This window comes from Myotis daubentonii, chromosome 1 (genome assembly GCF_963259705.1).
Source record: "Myotis daubentonii chromosome 1, mMyoDau2.1, whole genome shotgun sequence".
NCBI classification, from domain to species: Eukaryota; Metazoa; Chordata; class Mammalia; order Chiroptera; family Vespertilionidae; genus Myotis; species Myotis daubentonii.
In genome coordinates this window covers 57,615,277-57,637,454 of record NC_081840.1, presented here as the reverse complement: position 1 = coordinate 57,637,454, position 22,178 = coordinate 57,615,277, and the positions used below count along the sequence as shown (strand labels likewise).

Genomic DNA, 22,178 nt, shown 5'->3' with positions numbered 1-22,178 from the left:
GGACCTGCTGGGGTTGGACTCCGGCAGAACTGCTCTCCACCCTTTTGAAAGCTCTCAAAGCATTTTAGGCTTAAAGTATCCTGCCTGGCTGGATAGCTTGGGCCAGTTTGTTTTCTTTTATATATTGGTATATTGATTTCAGAGAGGAAGGGAGAGGGATAGAAACATCAGTGATGAGAATGAACCACTGATCGGCTGCCTCCTGCATGCCCCACACTGGGCGTGTGCCCTTGACTAATGGTATATGGAATCGAACCCGGGACTCTTCAGTCCATGGCCAACGCCCTATACACTGAGCCAAACTAGCTGGAGTGCTTGGGCCAGTTCTGCCGTGGGGATTGGGGTCATAAAGTTTCTCACAGGTTGTTTTTCCCTCTGGGTCCTCTTGTTAGTGTGCATACGCTGACCTTCCCTTACTTTGGAGCAACATTAGAACCCAGACTCAGATTTGAGTTTTGGGTAGAAAGCAGATCAAAAAGGGTTTGATGGTCTGCATCAGGTGCTATGTCCTTGTGCCTACATACAAAAATCCACCTGGTAATACATGCCTAGCTTCTCTCAGAGAGTCCACAGGGATCTGTGAACAGGATTTACACATCTGCAGAACAAAGTTTACACTATAATGTAGGCTAAGTGCCTAAGTGCCTATGAACTCTGGTCAAACTAAATTAGAGTCTTTATGCCTCTGAGTTATATTACTCAATTTCTCAGTCTTAACTTTTTTACCTGTAATAGGGTTTAAAAATATATTGTCTCTAACAAAAAGATAGTATCTGATAGGTTGTTTTGTAGGTTAAGTAAGATAATCTATATGAGTTGCTTAACTCAGGGCTGTATGCAATAAGAACTCAATAAATGATCACCATTATCATAATTTCCCTAGGAAAAAATGCCATTATAATTCCATTTCAATCTCAGAGCTGAACAGTCTTAATCCAGCAATCTCACTCTTAGGTATTTCACCAAATGAGTTGAAAACTTATGTCCACACAAAAACCTGTTCACAAATGTTTATAGCAGTTTTACTCATAATTGTGAATAACTAAAAGCAACCAAGTTTCTTCTAAAGGTGAATAGACAAACTGTGGTACGTAGAACATTATTACTGATATGAAGAAACCTTAATACATATTGCTAAGTGAAGGAAGCTAATCTAAAGCAGCTGCATAGTATATGATTCCAACTATATGACATTCTGGTAAAGGCAAATTATGGAGACAGTAAAAAGATCATTGGTTGCTAAACTTTAGGGTAAATGGGGAGAAATGAATAGGTGAACTCGGGCGTTTAAGGGCAATGAGATTATTCTGTATGATTCTGTAATACTGGATACGTGATATTATGCATTTGTCGAAACAGAAGTGTACAACGCGAAGGGTGAATGAAGCTTAATGTAATCCATTGACTTTACAATGCAACAATACTGGTTCATTAGTTATAACAAATGTATCACACTAATGCAAAATGTTAATAAGGGAAACTGATGAGGGGAGTAGATGGAAACTATTGTGGTATTGGCTCAATTTATTATTATTATTATTATTATTGTTCTTGTTGTTGTTAATCTTCACCTGAGGATATTTTCCCATTGATTTTTAGGGAGAGTGGAAGAGAGGGAAAGACAGAGAGAAACATCGATGTGAGAGAAGCACATCGATTGGTTGCCTCCTGCATGAGTCCCAACCAGGACCGGGACCGGGGAGGAGCCTGCAACTAAGGTATGTGCCCTTGACCGGAACTGAACCGGGACCCTTTGGTCTACAGGCTGACACTTTATCCACTGAGCCAAACTGGCTAGGGCAGCTCAATTTTTTTATAAACCTAAAACTTCTAAATTTTTCATTAAAAAAACAAACACAAATTAGTAACATGGTAGATTACTGTAAAGCAATAGCTTAAAGAAAGTGGCAGCAACCAATAGTTTTAAAATTTCAGTTTGAAAATTCGATTACCTTACAGATTCCAACTGAATTAGCTGGGACTAGTTCAGTGTAATATATACAACGCTGGAGAGGATGCAACATATACAGGTTTTTGTATACTAAACTGAGGTATGTGTACGTACATGTTTTCAATTTTTTTCAAATTTGTGTTCCCATGTATTCAAGCGTGTCTCCTTCTTTCCCTCACTACTCCACACTCCACTTAAGCACCATTCCCAGCTCAGCGTCAGCACCAAAGTCTGCAGTTCAGTAAATGAGAAGGTTAGTTCTTACCCAGATACATCCCCACCTTGAGCGCCCTACCCTCTCTATTTGGGTTGCCACTGTACCCCATTTCCTAGAATGGCTTCTGATGAAGAAGGTACACAGTAAATATTCGTGAATGAGTGAACTTAACAGCTTAAAAGTTCTCTAAAAGTTAAACAGTTTATCACATGTAAAATGATCCCAACAGTTTAAAACATTATCCAAAAATGCCAGACCAAACTACGGTAAAACTCAAATTACATTTATTTTTCTTTTACATACATATTGCACAGCCTGAACATCACATTGCCTTCAGAGAAAAGTGCTTTTATGCCATTATATTTTACTATTTACCGCACAGGCATTAAGCATTCTCATTAAAATGATGAGACAATTTGCTGGTAAACATTTAAACACACAGACATTGGTTTCAATAGCTTAACATATTTTTGGTCATAACCAAGGAGGTACAGCAAAATATGACAACACTGGCTAATATTTTACAAGCAAATAATATTTAATTCTGCATAGTTTATACAATAGGCTGTGGTAATAAATAATATCACCAATGTCATCAACTATTAACGGGCCACAAAAAGCCTAACATTCATTTTAAGTATGATATGGAATGTTCTATTGGTGTAGTTTCAACATAGCCTTAAAATGTTGTGGGTGTTAAATCGTGAATACATGAAAAGAAAAAGTACTACACTGATATGTTTTGGTTAATTACAAATGTGTCATGTTCACGTTATTACATTCTAACATGAAGGCAAATGTTTAAATAGAAAAACTAGCAGTCCAAACAATTGTGAATGTGCAAATCGTAAGGAAAACATTGCATTTAAATTTGCACTCATTTGCAAGTTACAGTAGTAGCTCAGTTTACACACTAACAGGAAACATATTCAGCAGGAAAGCATGGGAACGACCTGGCTGGTCACTGCACACTCTGAGCTCAGAAAGTGTCTCTGGTGATCAAGAGCTTCTAATACCTCATGACTGTCCTTCATTCAACAGAGGAGACTGCAGGCATGCTTCGGTCAGTGGTAAGAATAGGAAGAAAAATCTGAACCAGCAACATTTTCTCCCTTAATTTGGTACAAAGGTCCTTCTCATTATGATAACTTACTAATGTTTTCTGAGTCAGGTTTAATAACTGCTGTAAAGAACAGTACCCTTCATATGATACTAGGTTTGATTTTTTTAAGAACGTCAGCATGATAAAAGGTACATGCACATTCTAACAACCTGTATAGGCGATATTCAGCACAACACTCAGCTTGAATCAGATTCAATTTCTACAGAGATTCTCTGTATTGTTTTCAGTATGTTAACTGCTTGGAAAGCAGAAATGCCTAATTACTACAGTGTGTTTTTTAATTGAAATGTTTATAAAAATAAAGCTCCAATCTTTAATCTATAGACTGTCGAGAATCCTGGTAGGGATGTTAAAAGCATTGGGCAAGACCCTCGTTTTCAGAGTGCCGTCTGCCCCACAGGAGAAGAACCGATTGCCTTGGATGATGTCGATATGCATGACTCCTGCCCCAAGGTTTCTGAATATGGACTGTTTAGCATGTTCATTTTTAAAGGAATGAATCAGACCATGGCCTGTCAATCTCCAAACCTGGTTTAAAAGAGGGAGAGTGAAAACAAAAAGTGTAAGTCACAAAAAAGGAGAGAAAGAACCAAAACATGATCTTCACTTCTGTTCTGTTGGCCCAGCTTTCCCACCCACTGACTCTTCCTAACAGCTTAGTCATCTGAGTGGTATTATTTTCAGGTAGCTAACTACTGTCCTTACACTTTGCTGTCCCTTCTTTCAAATTTCTCTTCACATCCTCCTATAATTTCATATTAACCACATATACCCCATTTCTAATTCAATTACATATTTAAGTTAACTCGATTAAATATGTTCCCAATGCTAAGCTAGGCCCTCGCAATATAAAAGAACAGCACCATCTCACTTATCCAGAAACCTCACCTCAACTACAAACAGAGTAAGGAACTGAGAGCAGAGGTGGGAGAGGGGAGGAGCTGAACTAATGTTACCAAAAAATCCAGGCCCACATTAAACTCCTACACTTGACCCAAAATGCCTTAGAGAACTCTGTTTTAGCTATCTGGTTTTCCCAACCACAACAGTGTAGGAAGAACCACCTAGAAGGAAGGAAGGGTGTCAGGAGACAGTGTCTCCACAAAGCCTCCCTTTATGCCCTCGTTTGCAAGAACACGTGGGGGTTTGAGGGTGTCTTCCCAAGCAGCCCTGACAGCAGATAAAGGCAACACGCAACAGAACATTCCAACCCCTGCTACCAACTCACCTTTATGTTACCTTCTGCTGAACCTGTAGTAAAATATTCCTCACAAGGATCCAGAGCCAGTGCCTTAATGGCCGAGTCGTGTGCCTGGAATGTGTGGATGAGCTGTCTCTGCCTGATGTCAAAAAGGCAGATGCAGCCCTTCCTACCTCCAGATATCAGGAGCTGATGTTTTGGCGCATACTGAAGTACCGTGGCACCGTGCTCATGGCATGTGAAACCTGAAGAAAAACAAGAGCCTTTTCTTAAATTCTATCTTGGCAATTCTGATATGTAAATGTGCATTTAAATAATATAGAAATTAATATAGAGATTAGACACATTTTTCATTCTAATTTCTGTAATCATCCTATATAATAAAAGCCCAGTGACTGAAATGGCAGAACGACCTTTAAGACCAGAATGACTGCAGCCCCTTGCCCCTGCCAGCCCCACCCCCCAGGGAGAACCCCCACCCCAATCGGGGGCCCCCGTCAGGGCAGGCCAGCCAGTCCCCACCCGTACACTGGGCCTCTATCCTATATAATAAAAGGCTAATATGCAAATTGACTGAACAGTGGAATGACTAGTCACTATGATGTGCACTGACCACCAGGGGGCAGATGCTCAATGCAGGAGCTGCTCCCTGGTGGTCAGTGTGCTCCCACAGGGGGAGCACTGTTCAGCCAGAAGCTGGGCTCACACCTGGCAAGCACGGTGGCAGGAGCCTCTCCTCCGCAGCAGCGCTAACAATGTCCAACTGCTGGCTTAGGCCTGCTCCCCATAGGAAGCGGGCCTAAGCCAGTGATGGCGAACCTTTTGAGCTCGGCGTGCCAGCATTTTGAAAAACCCTAACTTAACTCTGGTGCCATGTCACATATAGAAATTTTTTGATATTTGCAACCATAGTAAAACAAAGACATATTTCTGATATTTATTTTATATATTTAAATGCCATTTAACAAAGAAAAATCAACCAAAAAACCAAGTTTGCGTGTCACCTCTGGCCCGCGTGTCACAGGTTTGCCATCACTGGCCTAAGCCATCAGTCAGACATCCTCCGAGGGCTCCCAGACTGCGAGAGGGTGCAAGCTGGGCTGAGGGACCCCCCAAGTGCACGAACTTCGTGCACCAGGCCTCTAATATGATCATATGATCAAAGTGTTAAAAACAATGCCAAGCAACGGCAGAAAAAAATTCTTATCAGTAATCTCAATGTGAAAGCACACACATCAGAAGTTTAAACCTTAAGCCCAAATGAACTAAGTTATACTGCCTCATGGGAAGGATGTAGAAGCAAAAGTGCAGAGGAGACCAAGCTTCTCAGGATGCACTTGCCATCTCACTGAGAGCCACCGCTGACAAGTATTTATCCTCTCCCAGCTCCTGCCCAGACAGACACCTGGTAAAAATTCTTCTCAGGTAAGTAGCTGAAACTCAACTACCACAATGTGAAAATGACCAGCTACACGCTAGGGAGTTAGTCTCCCAGGATTCTCTGCATTTTAAAGGTTAAAGACACAAACCACTAAGTGGCAAATCTTAAAAAGATGTTAAATAAAAATTGGGAAACAACTACACTTTTCAAAATCCACAAAAGCATAGTAAAAGACTGAGAAATCTTTCTGTTAAAAATAAAGAAAAAGAAACACAGAGTTAAGTGAAGAACAAGGTAAAAGAGCTAATAAATTCATTTCAGTTAAAAATAAAAAATAAATAAAAATACAGCCCTAGCTGATTAGAGTCAGCCTGTGGATCAAAAGGTCCTAGGTTCGATTCCGGTCAAGGGCACATGCCTGGGTTGCGGGCTCAATCCCCAGTAGGGAGCGTGCAGGAGGCAGCCAATCAATGATTCTCTCTCATCATTGATGTGTCTATCTCTCTCCCTCTCCCTTCCTCTCTGAAATCAATAAAAATATTAAAAAATATATATATAAAAATCCACCCAGCTTTAACCAGACTTATTAGATGGAGCATTCTTTCAACAGCGTCATGAGGAAGAGAGAGCATTAGAATACCAATTTGGAAAATATTGTCTTAAAGTAATATTTAAATGGTATTGCTCCTATTTCCAGCTCCTACTGTAAGGTTGACTTTTATGTTATGTTTAATTCTTTAAAATAAGATCTCATTTCTGTTGAGCTCAATGAACGCTTTGCAACTAATTCCTTACACAGCCTTGTTAGTAACACTGCCCTCCATGCCACATTTTCTGACGAGACTACAACTCAAGGCTACTCTAGACTAGCTGGATTTCTACGTCCCCACATCTTTACCTCAGCAACGTAGCCAGATATTCTAGTTAACTTCTAAATATTTCTCCATCATCAACCCATGTAATAAAACACTGACTAGATCCCCTGGTAAAATAAAACCAGGAAAGCATTCCTTCAGAGTGTATTAAAAGCCATAGGCCTTAACTCACCATGAATGAGGCTGTTTCCAGGTGGTATCAAAGTGTCCCAGAGGCATACATTTCTTATAAAGAAACAAAGAATAACAAAATTACATCATGAATAATTGTTCTAAGTCATCACTACGGGCAAACTGTCTTCAAGTCAAATATCTTATTGAATCTTATCTTTTTTTGTTAAATGTAGTGATTCTTAACTAGAATGAGGATAGCAGCTGGGACTGGGCTATATCTCTTCTAAGATTTTATCTTTTTTGCCGGGAGCTGGTCCATGCTTGCTGTTTCAAGGGACCTGGCATATATGGCATACTGTTCTTAATATGTTTGCTCACCTTCTTGGCACTATGTGTTTTAACCAAGGTCTCTGAGAAAGGTTGTTTTCCCCAGGTAGGGATTTTCCCCTGAAGTTAGGGAGGGAATAAAACCCCTCAACTAAGTGCCAGGTGGGTAATTAATCCCTTTAACTACGAACAATCATGCTTAAACTACATAATCTTTTCTCCCTGGAATGGAGATAAGAAACGCCCTAACCTTTGTAATAGAGATTGATAGGATTGAATCAACTGGTATAAATACAGTTGTAACAAGACAGAAACACTCAGAACTTAGAACAGAATCAAGAAGACAGAACCTACACGGAGCCTAGAGACAGAAGAACTTTGCTGGAGAGAGCATGCCGGAGGATCCTGGAGAGGGACTGGCCTCAGAGCCTAGAGACAGAGCCTAGCGGGAGAACATGGCAAGGGATCCTGGACTGAACCTGACTACAGAGATTGGCAGGAGAACCTGACTGGAACCTGGACACTGAACCTGACTGGAGAGCCTGGACAGAACCTGGCTGGAGAACCTAGCGAGGGAACATGGCTACAGAACCTCGCTGGAGATCCGAAGCAGAACCTCTCTGGAGATCCAGACCAGAACTTGGCTGGAGATCCTGGCTAGAGATCCTGGCTAGGCTGCTGATCAACTGAACGCTGCCTCTGTGCCATTCCTTCTTCGCCGACTCCGTCCACGCCTTTGGGGACCCCTGGACCTGCTGGGGTTGGACCCCGGCATCTGGCGCCCGAACAGGGACCCCTAGGTAAGCGCCCCACACTCGGGACAGATCGGACTCCACCGTAGGAAGAGGGTGGATAGTCTTCGCCGACTCCGTCCACACCTTTGGGAACCCCTGGAACAGGATTCCCTTAGGTAAGCCGCCCCATTGAGAACCTCCACACTCGGGACGGATCAGACTCCACCGTAGGAAGAGGGTGGATAGTCTTCGACTCCGTCCACACCTTTGGGAACCCCTGGAACAGGATTCCCTTAGGTAAGCCCCCCCATTGAAAACCTCCACACTCGGGACGGATAGGACTCCACCAGGGTACTACAGACCCCCCTATAGAGGATAAGTAGGGTAAGAAGGTGGATAGTACAGAACTTAGATTGAGAAGATGTGCCATACTGAGTCCAAAGAAAGAAGACTCTGTATTGATTCTTAGATTGAGAAGATGTGCCATACTGAGTCCAAAGAAAGAAGACTCTGTATTGATCTTTAGATTAAGAAGATGTGCCATACTGAGTCTAAAGAAAAAAGACTCCGTATTGATCTTTTAACATATATGCTTGTTAGCAGAGGAATTAAGGTTACTCCCAGTCAGACAGAACATTTTATACAAGAAATACGTCCATGCTTTTCTGAGGAAGGAAAGGTGCCGGAAAGGTAAATGTAGAGGCATGGGAGAAGGTAGGCCCAAGGAGCCTTATCCTTAACCCCACTGCAGCCTTTCCACCCCGGGAAAGTGCAGGATTGGCAAGCTCTCCCTGGGGTGCTAGATCAGGACTCAGGTAATAGGAGAAAGCGCCAATCCTACTCTTAAAATGGATACAAGAGAGCGTTTGAGGTTTTTCTTTTTAATGCCTGCTTTTAAAAAATAAAAAAGGGGGAATTTGCCGGGAGCCGGTCCATGCTTGCTGTTTCAAGGGACCTGGCATATATGGCATACTGTTCTTAATATGTTTGCTCACCTTCTTGGCACTATGTATTTTAGCCAAGGTCTCTGAGAAAGGTTGTTTCCCCAGGTAGGGATTTTCCCCTGAAGTTAGGGAGGGAATAAAACCTCTTAACTAAGTGCCAGGTGGGTAATTAATCCCTTTAACTACGAACAATCATGCTTAAACTACATAATCTTTTCTCCCTGGAATGGAGATAAGAAACGCCCTAACCTTTGTAATAGAGATTGATAGGATTGAATCAACTGGTATAAATACAGTTGTAACAAGACAGAAACACTCAGAACTTAGAACAGAATCAAGGAGACAGAAGAACTTTGCTGGAGAGAGCATGCCGGAGGATCCTGGAGAGGGACTGGCCTCAGAGCCTAGAGACAGAGCCTAGCGGGAGAACATGGCAAGGGATCCTGGACTGAACCTGACTACAGAGATTGGCAGGAGAACCTGACTGGAACCTGGACACTGAACCTGACTGGAGAGCCTGGACAGAACCTGGCTGGAGAACCTAGCGAGGGAACATGGCTACAGAACCTCGCTGGAGATCCGAAGCAGAACCTCTCTGGAGATCCAGACCAGAACTTGGCTGGAGATCCTGGCTAGAGATCCTGGCTAGGCTGCTGATCAACTGAACGCTGCCTCTGTGCCATTCCTTCTTCGCCGACTCCGTCTACGCCTTTGGGAACCCCTGGACCTGCTGGGGTTGGACCCCGGCATCTGGCGCCCGAACAGGGACCCCCTAGGTAAGCGCCCTGCACTCGGGACGGATAGGACTCCACCGTAGGAAGAGGGTGGATAGTCTTCGCCGACTCCGTCCACACCTTTGGGAATGCCTGGAACAGGATTCCCCTAGATAAGAAACGCCCTAACCTTTGGAATAGAGATTGATAGGATTGGAATCAACTGGTATAAATACAGATGCAACAAGACAACAACAGACAGAAATTAGAACACAGAACTTAGAACACAGGACTTAGAAGAGAGAACCTACAGACAGAACCTACGCAGAACCTACAGACAGAAGAACTTCGCTAGAGGGAACATGGCAAAAGATCCTGGACTGAACCTGACTACAGAAATTGGCAAGAGAACCTGACTAGAACCTGGCAACAGAACCTGGCTGGAGAACCTGGAGAACCTAGCAAGAACACATGGACACAGAACCTGGCTGGAGATCCTAAGCAGAACCTCTCTGGAGATCCAGACCAGAACTTGGCTGGAGATCCTGGCTAGAGATCCTGGCTAGGCTGCTGATCAACTGAATGCTGTCTCCGTGTCATTCCTTCTTCGCCGACTCCGTCTACGCCTTGGGGAACCCCTGGACCTGCTGGGGTTGGACCCCGGCACTTTTTCACATGCACAGTTCTGTCCATGGTCCTCCTACCTCTGCCCTGTCTCATCCCCCAGCCCCACCCTTTTCCAGGACCGCTACCAGGAAACTGAGACATGATGTCCTGAGTAGAAGGGATGTTCCTATACCCGCAGGGGGAACAGCTGCTGGGATATGAAGTTATTCATAGGCATGCATTATCAATGAAAACTGTGTGAGGTCAAAGATGATAAGAATGATGGCTACAGAGTGTCAAGTGCTCTTTAATCCTCAAGAACATGACAGTACTAACAGCAATGCAAAGAAATACTGGGTAGCTTTAACATAATAATTATACAGACTAAATTAGGAATAATTTTTGTTTTTCTCTTTGGTAAGGAAAACTAACCAAAGAAAGTTTTTGTATTCCTGGGGTGGAAAAAGCCTCCAAGAACACCTGTCTGCCAAAAAACCCCACTAATTTCTTATTTTGCTTTTCTGTCAACCTACCTGTTGTCATTGGATTGTCCAGATGTGGCAACTAGACTTGAAGAGGTAATAAATGCAAAGTCACTTGTGGCTTTACTGTGGCACTGCCAAGTCTATGGAAAACAAAGTGCAGTGGATGTTATCTAAACATCCAATAAAATTTGGTACAGTAAAAACACAGTTCTGCGAATAATATACTATACGCATGAGCTAAGAACAGTTTTTTAAAAGTCTAGAATAAGGAATAAGTGATAGTAAGAGAATTAGCAGTCATTTACATATTATTTGGCTAATACCCAATTTTTTTTTAAAACTGGAAAGGGATGAAAAAAACAGGGAATTAAAGGTTATATTTTTTAGGAGCTCCAGTGGCGCAATCGGTTAGCGTGCGGTACTTATAAAGGTTATATTTTTTTAGAATACATAGCAAAGGTACCAAGCACATGAACTTCATATAATTAAATGGCTTGGTTAAGGGCCCAATCAAACAATTTTAATACTAATCTCAAATATACTTAATAAACTTTAAAAATATAAATCATAATAAACAACCACCCAGGGAGAAAAACTCTTACATACCCTCTTGTATTAGACCACAACAGGAAGGACTTAAGTCACCTTAACTTTGTAACCATCCACCTTCCTTACCACCTCCCTGGCTCCCTACCCACACCTCCTGGTGAAGTTTAGTTCTTATAAAAACAAGATCAAAAGTGAGTGATTCAACAAATAACCCAGAGGTGTAAGGCTGTCCCAGACCGCCCCTACGGGTATTCAGCACCGTGGAAACCATTTACCGAGTCAGGCAGAACTTTTCTTGTCGGATTAGCGGGATGAGTAGAAGTTTGGAAGTGAGGACCCAGAAGAAGGATGTCAGGGTATTTTAAAATAAAACATATTTTTCTATTTTAAATTATTATGGGAAAGATCTGACTGAAGGTAAATGATAGTCAAGATCACTTCCATTTCTGTAAAGACTTTATGATACAGTCTGTAGTGTACCAATTTAAGAGAAATGTTATGTATATGAAATATGTGGATAGTCTAAAAAAAAATTTTAAAGTATTTTGGAATCTATCCAAACCCTGGAGGTTTAAGACACTATGGTTCAAGACACTATAAAATCAAAACATATGAAGTGGAAGTTCTGCATAGAATAGTACGATTTTCCACCTCTCTTCCTGCCTCACCCACCCAGTGAAAATATGCTTGTCTGTATCACCACGTGTTTGTAGCATGATTTGGATTCATGAATAAAGCAGCCTATTGGGATTGGTTATTTTATAATCTACTAAACAAAATTCTGGCGAAAACTGGAATACAGTTGGCCCTCCATATCTTCAGGTCAAAAATATATATTTTTTAAAAGTTACACTGTTGCTGGTGTATTTCTGTAGTTAGGTAGGCCAGAGATGGCTACATCAGTACTGAACATGTACAGACTTTTTTCTTGTGATTATTCCCTAAACAATATAGTATAATAGAACTATTTACATAAAACTTATATTAGGTATTATAAGTAATTTAAAATATACAGGAGGATGTCTGTAGGTTATATGCAAAGACCAAAAGCCATTTTACATAAGGAATTCCAGCACCCACAGATACCAACGGATGACTGTACCTGCAACCTGTTTGATTCTTAACACAGGTATCACTACAAAATTCTATCAATAAAAATAGAATTTTCAAAATGGATAAAAGTGTAATGAAAATGTATCCTATGTAGGACTATGCTAATGAAAATCTTGTGAAAATTTCCAAATCTAATGGTTGCCCTTCAGCTGTGAAAAGCAGGGTTGTTGTTTTTTTTTCAGGTCATTTCAATCTTAAACCAGGGCAATGATGGGTTCTGGGCTGTGGTTGCTGGACAGACTGTCTCTTTCTAACCAGATCCACCAATGAGATTCACTGTCTGAAACAGACACTTCATAAGCAATTGGCCTCTACACGCTCTAGGAATGCTGAGTGATACTCACCATATAAGGTTTAGGATTCGCTGCAGTTTGGTTTACTTGCCAGATACTCAGAAAACCTTCTCCATCTGCAACACCACACTGTGAAAAAGGCATAAGTATTAAACACAGCTTCTTAGCATCCATCTCACAGGTAAGAGCATTTATGGAAACCAGAGGCTCTTAGCCTGCTCTAAACTAATATTCTGTCTACACATATGTTTCTGTTGCTGTAGGTCCCAAGAAGGTCCAAATACTATAAATACCCTGCCACCTTTTAAAAAAAATCCTCACTTGAGGATATGTTTATTGATTTGAGAGAGAGAGAGAAATCTATTGGTTGCTTCCTATATGCATCCCAACTGAGGATCAAACCCACAATTTTAGGCATGTGCCCTGAGCAGGAATCGAACCTGCCACCTTCTGGTGTGGGGACACGCTCCAAACAACTGAGCCACCCAGCCATGGCCTGCTGCCTTTTAAATACTTTCCCACACCGATGTTACTATTCTCCAGTATTCTGTAGTACAATTCAGTAAGAAACTGGAAGGTTTCTCTCAGGTGCTTGAATGTGCTTATAGGCACCACCAATACACTCAACAGAGTTCTTTACCCTCTCAGAATTCTTGGTACCTTTAAGAGGATAATTAATTACTCCACACAAAATTTTGTGAATTTATGCTGTTTTGGGGAGATGAGGGGGTAAAGAGACACCAACAAACTACTTGCTCGGCTTAAACACAGGGTCACTGAATTTGCTTTTAGATGTAGTTTTTTAAAAAAATATATATTTTATTGATTTTTTTTTTACAGAGAGGAAGGGAGAAGGATAGAGAGTTAGAAACATCGATGAAAGAGAAACATCGATCAGCTGCCTCTTGCGCATCCCTTACTAGGGATGTGCCCGCAACCAAGGTACATGCCCTTGACCGGAATCGAACCTGGGACCCTTGAGTCCGCAGGCTGAAGCTCTATCCTCTGAGCCAAACCGGTTAGGGCTAGATGTAGTTTTACTAACCATTTCCTCATGAACAGCCACAATTATTTTCAGATGAGTTTAGCAGTAATCCCCAAGAACTAACCTTGTTGCCTTGAGAATTAAAATACAGTCTGGTTACTCTTGCATTGCCGGCTTGGCGGAAACAGACAAGTTGCTGAGGTCGTGTCCATTCAAACATGCGCACACTGCCGTCCTGAGCACCCGTAAGATCTGAAACATGAGAGGAAAGGCAAAAGAGAAGAAACAAAGAAGCCGAAGAAAGTTCCAATATTTTCCATTCTATAAAACAATTTCATAATGATACAATCTTTGGACCATAAATAAAATACTTACAGTATTGATGGACAGGGTGTGAGGTCATTCTCTTAACATTATGTAGATTCCTTTTCATAAGCTTTAAAAGAAGGTAATAAAAATGAATTTATTTTGTGCATAACAGAAGAGGTGAGGAGGGATATGATTCATGCCACCTCTAATTCTGATAACATTTATTCTTTCACAACTGGCTAATTACTGAAATAAATCCTGTTGTGGATTTTTTGAACCACTTAATGTACGACACTTGTCTGAACAGCCTGTGGAAGCAAGTCACTTGCTGGCAGAGCCCCAGCCCGTGTGCACGGTGAGGACACCAGGCACTTCATCTAGTGATAAAGGGAATTATCCTCCAAGTGCCCCTCCCTGAAGACAATGAGGAGTATCTCCAGGGTCTTCACAGAACATGAGAAGGGGACCCCTTCAACTACAGTGACTAGCAATGCTACTGATGTGCTTTCACACACTTAGACATGAATTCCTTGTTGACTCTACTTTTTCACTCTGTGCCTCTCAGTTTGCTCATCTATAAAATGACAATGGGGGGTAATAACAGCACCTCGCACCTAGGGTTGTTGTGAGAAAAAGCATGCATCTGACATGGAAACTCACAGTATGTTGGACTTTACTATTATATGATCTACTAACTGGCCACTGCCCTAACCTCCTGGATCATTCCTAGGTCAAAGTGATTTCAACTTATTTTGAGAGAGTCCATATCCAGAAAGGACACCTAATATTAAGTGACATACCACGCTAGCTCCAGTGCTAGTCTGTCCACTGCCCAGCCAGGGCAGAGATGAAAGTGGATGCGCCGGATTTGCTGAGTAGGCTGATGTACTGGGTTGATGAAGAGTGGTAGTGGAACCACGATAATCAATATCATCTGAACTGTGAAAAACATTTATGTGTTATTGTGAAAATTCCTTTCTCTCTTAACACATTCCAATTATAGAACTTGTGTACACACAGGACAGTGTTTATGTAAAAATAAAGAAAGAAATATCCATGAGGAAAAGGTAAGTATATGTCCTAATCATAACCAAATTTCTTTCTGGTTAACTTTTTCCATTATCCAAATATAAATTTAGTCAAATGTTGTTCAGTGACAAATTTATTATTACACAAGTTGGAACAAATGTTTGTTTTGGAATATTTAATACAGATTTTCTTTTTAGAAAAAGAGTATATGTTCTCTTCAAGTAGAGTAATCCCATGTATCAAATTCATACATTTTAAAGAAATTTGAATTTAAAGATTTTTTTTAGAGTACAATATTAATTATCACATAAAAATGTTAAAGTAATTTTTATGATGGTTATATCTACCCTGAAGTGTGATACTGAAATCTAGTTATATTATATACTGACAAAGTAGAAAACAGAACAGGAGAAAGGTTATCATGGCACCATTCCCAAGCACATAAAATTTTCGAGAGTCCAGAAAAAAGCAAGAGGGAGGGCGAATGTGGAGGGGAAACCCCAAAAAAGGAAAGTGTTACAAAATGTTTGGTACAGTGTCCACATTTTTATCTGTAAAAAAGGTAGGCCTATAAGGAGATAAGAAGAAACACTGGAAATTACTCAGTAAACATGCTTCGTCAGTCTAATGAATACATTTGTGTATATGGCCTTTTGCTTTAATTATCTAGATCAGCTGAATTTACTGAATATTGTGTAATTCCTGGCACTTCTTTGGGGTTAAATGTCAAAGTGGCAACTGTCAACATTAGACTTTGGTGTTGGGAGATTATTCTGACTCAATGAGTAAGTAGTTCAGGGTCTAATGGAACAAGTGTGAGTAATTTGCTTATGTCTGTCTCCTACCCAAATGAAGGTAGATAAAAATATACTTTCCAAGATAATTCAAATCATGTGCAAAAACATTTAACATTTTGAAGAAAACTGCATTTAAAATTGACTACGTAACACAATCCAACCTTTTGGATTCTCTGTCATATTCTTCTCCAATCCACATGTATGACTGACAGGCGAGTAGAGAAGTAACATCGAGTTCTTGTACATCATGTGTTGAAGCCAAAACAATTTCATTATAGTTTGCCTGTAAAGCAAAGGCAGAGTCAATAATTCAGTCACTTTCACTAAAAAGAACAATATTCTTTATAATGACTAAAGCTTTTACCTTGTTAATAGAAAATGCCATAATCATGTCTGATTCCTTATGAATTATTTTTGCCTTTCCACCTGGATAACCCAGATCAGCTTCAACCTGCAAAACATTTGTCGGCAATTATAGTTGTTGCAGCACAGCTCTGTGTAGAGATCTGCACTCCCCACAACATTAAAAAAAGGGTAGGGAGAAAATGCAGCAGCAGCAGCAGCAAGTAAAAAGGGAGTAGTAATTTTACTGTATTGAAAATTAGCTTTGGAATTAACTTAAATTTGCTGGTGCCCTGTAATCATTCAATTATAAATATTTCCATTCTGATTATAGGATACTGATTAACTGCCATAAAAGATAGCTAGCATAGTCTTCACTAGTATTTACAGCAGTAATATGTCTCTCTTACCTCTTCCAAAACAGTCAAAGATACTGTAATAAGAATGTGTATACATAAGAGGCATGAGTAAAGGAAAAAAGATATAGAAAGACAAAGGAGTCGCATAAGAAATAAAATGTTAAGGTGATGAGACAGGACTAAGGAGAAGTTGGAAAGAAAATAGAAAGGAATGAAGGAAATTGATGATAGGAAGGTGCAGTGGCTTAGGGTCAAAGTTGACAGGAAGGAAAGAAGAGGCAGAATCAAGAAGAAAGAACCCAGCTGGTGTGGCCCAGTAGTTGAGGGTTGACCCAAGAACCAGGAGGTCACGGTTCGTTTCCCACTCAGGACACATGCCTGGGTTGTGGGCTCGAACCCCAGCAGAGACGTGCAGGAGGCAGTCAATCAATGGTTCTCTCTCATCATTGATATTTCTATTTCTCTCTCCCTCTCCCTTCCTCTCTCTGAAGTCAATAACTTATAAAAAGAAGATAGATAATCAGGTTTAAGAACAGACTGAAAAAGTGACCTAAGTAGAGATGGAACAGAAAGCAGGAGAGAGAAGAACCAGTGGCAGGGAGAGCCAGACCTGGTGCAGCTTTTCCTGCCGTGTGTCACTGAGGTATATGGGTGCAATGAGTACTCTAACTGGGCAGGTAATGGTTAGTATTAGAGATCAGGCATTAGTTCCTTGCACTTGAAAGAATGAGCTAAATACAAGAGCTTGGAATACTACCTTGCTGTGGCAATCTTCTGCTATGGAGTTTTGTTTGACATGCTCCACATGTTCTTCTACAAACTAAGTAACACCACACCGTCACAAACACAAAGCCATGCATGAAACAAAATTATAAAGAGAATGAAAAATTTCAAACTGCAATGGTCACTCCATCACTTAAAGATGGTAAAATGAATTTGCAAAGTTTCCTTTTAAAAGAAAAAAGTCATGAAAGAAATTAAACTGAGTAAAATGTGATGTTATCACATAAACACAACACAAAGCAAACCAGGCAAAATTAAAGTTAATGTAAATGTTACATATATAAAAACTTTCAAAATAAAAACTAGTTATTTGTATATCAGTTATATAACTAAAAGTTCTAACTTAAACTGTAATCTACAGTTAGAAGTAATACTTCTGCTCTGTTGTGGAAACCTCTGAAGGTTTGACCAGAGCAATACACTCCTGAAGTGGCTGTTTTACTTAAAGCCAAAAGGACCAAATTCTCTGGCCCTGCTGTCAGCAGCTGCTCAGGAGCTCTGGGAATGCTGCATCTGACTGCGGAAGGAAACGTGTGCCAGGGCCAAACTGCAGAGCAACCTATTTGCCTGCATCACACAGCCGAGTCTGTCACATTGATCAGTTTCACCAACACCTGTTTTGTGGAATATTCTTAATATAGCCAATGAGTAAAACTTCCATGTGAATTCATCTAAAATTTAGGCATTTCTCAGAAGAATTTTATTATTAAGTCTTTTTTTTAATTAGCCAGCATGTTAGCACTTTTAGGATTAGTTTGCCAATTTTACTAATCCACTAAATTTACCAAATTTATTGATTACCAAAATCCTATTTAATGGTTTAAAAAGATAAAACTCTCTTAGTAGATGGGTAGTTTGTTTTTTAATCATCACCTGAGCACATATTTTCATTGATTTTTTAGAGAGAGAAACATGGACATGAGCGAGAACATCCATCACTCCCTCTCTCTCTCCACTGCCACCACTACTGGCCTCGACCTGACTCAGGATAGAACCCACAACCTTTCAGTGCATGGGACACTCCAACCAATGGTGCCACACGGGCCAGGGCGAGTAGGTAGGTAGTTTTAATAATGTTGCACATTTCTGAACTTAGTGACCAGTTTCTATTTTGTCTTAATAGCTTTAACATTTTTCCCTAATGAAAACAACTTTTCAGCAGATCTATGAGATACCATACAGTGGCCACTAAACATATGTGGCTATTTAAATTTGAATTAAATACAATTAAAACTTCAGTCCCTCAGTCACACCAACCACATTTCAGCTGCTCAATAACCATCTGTGGCTGGTGACTACTAGTACAGAAGAGACAAATTTCCATTGTCACAGAAAATTCTATTTGACAGCACTGCATAGAATTTCATTCAACAATTTAAAATTCAAGTTACAAAAGAGGCCCTGCCAGTATGTTCAATGGTTAGAACACCAGCTTGCACGCCCAAGGGTTGCAGGCCTGATTCCCGGTCAAAGGTGGGTACCTGGGTTGAGGGTCCCACAGTACTCTGTTGCAGGTTTAATCCCCAGCCCGTCAGGGAGCATGTGAGAGGCAACCAATCAATGCGTTTCTCTCCCTCCCTTCTACTCTCTCTGAAAATTGGTGGAAAAAATAACTTCTGATGAGGATTAACAACAACAAAACAAACAAAAAGGTACAAAAGGGTACATGATAAAAATTCTTCCTCCCATCCAAACTCCCAGCTATGTACTTCCATTCCGTAGAGCAGTGGTTCTCAACCTTCCTGATGCCGTGACCCTTTAATACAGTTCCTCATGTTGTGGTGACCCCCAACCATAAAATTATTTTCGTTGCTACTTCATAACTGTAATTTTGCTACTGTTATGAATCGCAATGTAAATATCTGATACGCAGGATATATTTTCGTTGTTACAAATTGAACATAATTAAAGCATAGTGATTAATCACAAAAACAATATGTAATTATATATGTGTTTTCCAATGGTCTTAGGCAACCCCTGTGAAAGGGTCGTTTGACCCCCAAAGGAGTCGCGACCCACAGGTTGAGAACCACTGCTGTAGAGCCAACCAATGCTTACATAGCATTTTAAGAAATGTTCTATTTATCTCTGTCCTACCTCCCTGCCCATGAAGACCCTAGGCTGGTACAAAAATAGCAGGTAACAAACATTTGGCTGCTGATCCCAAGAGCACAGAGACTGAGGGGGTAGAAAGGATGGGGAGGCTTAAGGAAGAGGGAAAGAACAGAACCTGAACGGCAAGGGCAAGACAAGAGCCTGAGGGTCCAAACAACCTCAACCCCCGGATTCCCACAGTAATCTGAGGCTCTGACAATCCAACCCAATCAAACTGCTACAAACCTTATGACTAATTATGCCGGGAGCCGGTCCATCCTTGCTGTTTCAAGGGACCTGGCATATATGGCATACGGTTCTTAATATGTTTGCTCACCTTCTTGGCGCTGTGTTTTAACCAAGGTCACCTCTCCGAGAAAGGTTGAATCCCCAGGTAGGGATTTTCCCCTGAAGTTAGGGAGGGAATAAAACCCCTCAACTAAGTGCCAGGCGGGTAATTAATCACTTTAACTAGGAACAAGCATGCTTAAGCTACATAATCTTTACTCCCTGGAATGGAGATAAGAAATGCCCTAACCTTTGTAATAGAGATTGATAGGATTGAATCAACTGGTATAAATACAGATGTAACAAGACAGCAAGAGACAGAATTCAGAACACACAACTTAGAAGTCAGAATTCAGAAGACAGAACCTACGCGGAACCTGGAGATGGAGGAGCTTCGCTGGAGAGAACATGGCAAGGGATCCTGGACTGAACCTGACTGCAGAGGTTGGCAAGAGAGCCTGACTAGAACCTGGTGACTGAACCTGGCTGGAGAACCTAGCGAGGGAACATGGCTACAGAACCTGGCTGAAGAACCTGGAGAACCTAGCAAGAGAACATGGACACAGAACCTCTCTGGAGATCCAGACCAGAACTTGGCTGGAGATCCTGGCTGGAGATCCTGGCTAGGCTGCTGATCAACTGAACACTGTCTCCGTGTCCTTCCTTCTTCGCCGACTCCGTCCACACCTTTGGGGACCCCTGGACCTGCTGGGGTTGGACCCCGGCATAATTAAAGCATATTTTCAATAAGTCATTATGTTTAGTAATTTGAAGAACTAAATACAAAGAAAATGGATCCTTCAATGAACTTGTTTTCTATGACTAAAGAGACCTTTAATTAAACAAGTATCTATTTTTTTAAATCTATTTCTTAGATTTCTGTATCTTATTTTATGGCATTTGGACTCAGCATCACTATAGAACATGGTGTAAACAGTGGGTTAAATGAAAGAGGAAATGAATTTGGCTCTGATTCCCCTAACAAATCCTACATCAATAATTTTAATACCATCAGGGTTTATTGTTTATTATCAAAAAAGACTTAAAAGAATCTCTATAGTTCAATCCCCCAATTCCTACTTAAGTACATAAATTTTAAATCCAGAGAGAAAATAAAAGACGTCACAAGGGCTGACCACCATTACCATCTAGGTAAGTGGGAGACAAGCTCGGTAGGTTCTGCTGCCCTAGGTAAGGGGAAAACTGAGAAGCAATTTTCTAATATACGTTGGAAAACTAAATTGTGTGGACTGTCCCTCTCGGTTTTCACTTTCCTAAGTGAAATATAATTCATCTTCTTTTCTTATAACTTCTGTTTGCCAAATCTTTAATCACATCTGACACTCTATCCTGAGAACACAATCCAAACTGCCCATTACCTCATTAAATGGCCAAATAAAGTGAAATGCTCGTATAAAAGATATTATGGACCCTGAAGAGATCATTTTAAGTTTCACAGTGCCAGTCTCCCAAATTCCCGAGTCTCCTTAAATCCTGAGTGGTATCACATTGCTAATTTACATTTAGCTTAACCATGCATTGTCCAACGTTTAAAAGCCATCTTCCTTCATTTTGAATTTATTTCTGTAGTTTATTCTCTGAATTTGTTGCTTCTAAAATTTATCTTGTTTATTTTTAAATGCTAATAAAATGCTTTTAAAGGGCTATGTTGTATTTTCAATTAAATGATATTCAGAGAATAATAATACAGAGCACACTCATTTATATATTAAATTCCCTAAACCATCCATCAAAATGTTTATCAAATGGAAAAGCCCTATGGCAAATACTATAAAAGTAGTACCAAATTTCACTTGAGTATATGATTTATCAAGGGACTTATCTTGTTTCATTGCTATGAAATGAAAATTGTAAGTTTTTAACCTTAAAATAATTTATTGTAGTTTGGTAAACTATTACCCATGATGTATGAAAGATAGTAAGTTCCAACCAAAAAATAAATCTCAAAATAAATCAAGCACTGACTCTGTTAGATATATTAAAGAAAACTAAACAAAAATTACAACAGAAAAAAAAATTTTTCAAAATACCTCACTCTGCTTTCTTTTCTTAGTGAAAATATATCTAATAAATGTCTCCTGAAGGACTTCTTGTTTAACAAGGAAATGCCAAAGTCGTCTGACTGGAAGTGCAGAGGAATCCCGGGATCTAGTAAAACAATCAACATATCACTCTTTCAGTCTACAGAAAATGTGTTTCACATTTACAGGTACTTTTTATAAAACTTCCATTATCCATAGCAAAGAAGTTACAGCATTAAACTTAACAAAATTTTGTAATTTCACTTTTAATTTTTAGTTTTTCTAAAAATCTAGCAATTAATTATCTAATTACAGGTTTTCTGAATGAACAGATTGAGCTGAGAGTCAAATGAATCTCCCAGTCTTTTAAAATTATACATTAGGTTGGTTCTGTTGGTTAAAAGCATATCACTAATGAAGATAGTCATAAATTTCATTTCTAACCTCCTAACAAGCTAAAAAGCCCTGCTCTTTAAGCTTATGAGCAATGCTCTTTCTTAAACAGGGCCAGCTGCTTCAAGAGA

At 40.2% G+C, this 22,178-nt stretch overlaps 1 protein-coding gene across 4 annotated transcripts in view; it reads right to left on the bottom strand.

Annotated features, from left to right (window-relative positions):
- Positions 1-2,430: 2,430 nt before the first annotated feature.
- The window catches only part of DMXL2 (Dmx like 2), a 170,423-nt gene continuing 150,675 nt past the window's right edge, over positions 2,431-22,178 (bottom strand). For 3 of the 4 annotated variants that reach the window (XM_059701311.1, XM_059701333.1, XM_059701343.1), the window contains 12 exons: positions 21,664-21,781; positions 17,205-17,267; positions 16,111-16,197; positions 15,908-16,029; positions 14,721-14,859; positions 13,987-14,047; positions 13,736-13,863; positions 12,678-12,755; positions 10,720-10,811; positions 6,921-6,973; positions 4,520-4,737; positions 2,431-3,819 (listed from right to left, as the gene is read on the bottom strand). In XM_059701311.1, the coding sequence (XP_059557294.1) occupies positions 3,610-3,819; positions 4,520-4,737; positions 6,921-6,973; positions 10,720-10,811; positions 12,678-12,755; positions 13,736-13,863; positions 13,987-14,047; positions 14,721-14,859; positions 15,908-16,029; positions 16,111-16,197; positions 17,205-17,267; positions 21,664-21,781 (1,369 nt within the window). In that variant the 3' untranslated portion in view covers positions 2,431-3,609. The remainder of the gene's footprint in view (positions 3,820-4,519; positions 4,738-6,920; positions 6,974-10,719; positions 10,812-12,677; positions 12,756-13,735; positions 13,864-13,986; positions 14,048-14,720; positions 14,860-15,907; positions 16,030-16,110; positions 16,198-17,204; positions 17,268-21,663; positions 21,782-22,178) is intronic. The other variant, XM_059701322.1, reaches the window with a different exon arrangement.